We start from the raw sequence: 2,762 nt of genomic DNA, 5'->3' as shown, positions 1-2,762 counted from the left end.
GTTAAGGAGAGTGAACCTTTCCTCCAGATTTCCTATTTGTTCTGACTTTGAAATAATTGAGAAAAAAAAAGTCCTCATTAGTCAGATATTGCAACTCCAAACCCCATATGCCAATTGAAGTTCTAAAATTGGATACGCCTGGGTGTTATTGTAATCCTTCCCACTACCCCATTTCTCCTGGAACTGGAGATTAAGGAATTGAAAATTCGAACTCAAGTTCGAACTACAAAAAGATTTCATAAATTGGCTCCAAAATACCAGATGTATTCTTTAGTTTCTGCTTTGCCCTCAAATCCGAAATCCTTGGGACTACCAATATCACGCACAATGATTGAAGCAAAAATAAAAGAGTTCGCAGTAACTTCAAAAGGAAAAAAAAATGTCTTTATTCGTTTGTGTCTCGCTTCATCGATCAACAATGACGAGTTGAAATTCTCTATCCTGAACAGAGTGTGGCGGTAGCAACTGGCAGTAGTCGAAATTAAACACCAAAAAAAAGCAAAAAAAAATCCAGCGGTCAAACATAAAGTACAACTCGACTTTACACTGATCTTGTTCATAAAATAGTTAAAGTTATACACGATTGCATCCGTCATAAACAGCTCCATTCTCAAAGTCTACCTTGTTTGTAATATTTATACACGATACAGCTAATACTCTGCAGAGAGTTTTCCCAAAAGAAAAATTTAGACTGGAACAACGGTGAAAGTTCTGAAGTCTCAAGTAATTCCTTTAACAGGCAGCAATGCTGTTCTTTGAGAAACAATGCTCCTTTTTTTTTGCAGCTGGAATTTCATCCCCATCCCCCTCCCACAACTGCTGGCTATGTTCTAATCAAAAAAGCATTTTCAATCAAATTATAATCAAGATTACAGACAGCAAGTCATTGTGCCAACGGACAGTTAAAAATGATCAGGTTGAAATTGCACCGAAGCCTCTCGCGTCAGAAGAGAATTACTTGGGAATGTTGTTTTGTTGCGAACTGGATGACTTCTGGATCAGTCCTGGTTTCAGGTGGTCTAAGCATTCCTTCCCCCAACCCCCCTCCCCACCCCCAAATACACTCCCAAAGGGCCAGCTGCCTGTTTTTAAAAAAAGGACAATGATGCCTGGGTGTACGAAGGTAGACAGCGTCCACTTTCCCAAAAATGACCCCTTTTCTTTCCAGGTGCCAGGTTTGAGGGGGGGGGGGGGGTTGTTATAAGAGGGACTGACTGGTTACCTTCCTCCCACCCATTCCCTCCTTCCCCGGCTAAAGACGGAAAGGGGGCAGGCCGTTCTCAACAGCTCACGGTGCTCGGCTGCTGTTTATTGACAAAGTCTGAAATGAAATCGAACTCGTTCTGTCCCAGCCAGAGTTCCGGGAGCTCCTGAATGCGATCCAAGCCGAGCTCCAACACCAGCGATGTTAAAACGTCCTCGTCAATGAGGTCGGTGTCCATAACGTTCAAGGAGAGGGAAGGGGCAGCGACGTGTGGTATCCCAGGCAGAGGGGCCGGGTTCATGGGACTCCGGTACTGCTGGCTGCTGTTCACCATTCCGTTGTTCATCCCAATCAGCGGGTGACCGTGGTATTGGTTGTTCAGTTTTTGTAAGTGCATAGTAGCCATGAGCTGTTGAGGGCTCAGAGTCCCCAGAAACTGCTGTTGTTGCTGCTGTTGCTGTTGCTGGCTGCTGTACATCACGCTGGTGGACATTGGGTGGTGGGTCATCTGTCCGGCTAGGTTTCCCACCCCAGGGCGACCTCTCATACCCCCGTTCGAGTCTATGCTAGCCCCTCCGTAGTGCAGGAGCGGGGCGCTGGGGTGGTCTCGCCTTAATCCAGGTTGCGGGTTCTGCAGTCCGTTTATCGCCATGCGGTAAGTCTGAAGTCCGTTGGTAGCATCAGGAAACCGCCCGGGATTCATTGACACCATCATGTGTTCCGCCATACCGAGAGAGAAGACGCAAGAGGGGAAAGAGAGTCACTGTAAAACAAAATAAACACCAGAGACATTGTAACCCGGGCTGATCATGAACACACACGTACACAGCGTTTCTAAAATTATATTAGAATTGCATTCGTCCCTCAACTGAAGAGGAAAAAAACTTTTACAACTGCAATTTCTCCAGCGGAATCAACGAAAGCCAAACTCTGAAACGGATCCCCCAATGGTTCGTTGCTCGGTTAACCTTCAGATTTAATGACGGGGCATTTAAGAATTTACACACACACACGAAAGTACAACTGGGAGAAATAGCAAGCGAGCAGAAACATTCCCTACCTCAACAATCCTCTTTCTCTTCCAAGAATGCAAGACTGCAAAAAGGAAGAAAAAAAACCCAACGATGAAACCGCAATCGCCTATGAAATTTCGTACATTACATTAATTGCTTAAAATTCACTTGTGCCGACCTCCTGAAGTGTACCTCTTGTTACTGGGGCAGATAGAGATTATATAGTGTTCAGGCTAACGCGGGGTGGAGTTTGCTAACGTCTTGTACTCCAGGCTGATTGGTTTGACGACGACGCGTAAACGTATTATTTTAACTTTGGTATCACCCAGAGCCCTCGATAAGCTGCTGTTTACTTTTTCTCTGACCAATGATTGGTCTCTCTCTCCCCCCCCCCCCCAACTCTGAGTTTCCTGAATGCATCAAACTGACTCCCTACCGCCTGTTTGTTTTTAATTAAAGAGGGAGACGTCAGAGCCTCGTCTTATTTACATTGCAGTTTGCCACGGAATATGCCTGCAAGGGCCATCCTTTTTAAAATAAAACAT

General features: G+C 45.2%; 1 protein-coding gene across 1 annotated transcript; it reads right to left on the bottom strand.

Moving 5' to 3' along the window:
• Positions 1–362: 362 nt before the first annotated feature.
• On the bottom strand, positions 363–2,437 carry cited4b (Cbp/p300-interacting transactivator, with Glu/Asp-rich carboxy-terminal domain, 4b). The gene is made up of 2 exons (XM_072547988.1): positions 2,265–2,437; positions 363–1,967 (listed from the first exon to the last, which is right to left on the bottom strand). The coding sequence occupies exon 2, from the start codon at positions 1,929–1,931 to the stop codon at positions 1,281–1,283; it is 651 nt and encodes a 216-aa protein (XP_072404089.1). The 5' UTR covers positions 1,932–1,967; positions 2,265–2,437; the 3' UTR covers positions 363–1,280.
• Between the last annotated feature and the right edge of the window lie 325 nt (positions 2,438–2,762).

The sequence above is a fragment of the Chiloscyllium punctatum genome, chromosome 27, assembly GCF_047496795.1.
Source record: "Chiloscyllium punctatum isolate Juve2018m chromosome 27, sChiPun1.3, whole genome shotgun sequence".
NCBI classification, from domain to species: domain Eukaryota; kingdom Metazoa; phylum Chordata; class Chondrichthyes; order Orectolobiformes; family Hemiscylliidae; genus Chiloscyllium; species Chiloscyllium punctatum.
The sequence above is the reverse complement of the archived record's forward strand: the minus strand, read 5'-3'. Positions and strand labels throughout refer to the sequence as shown.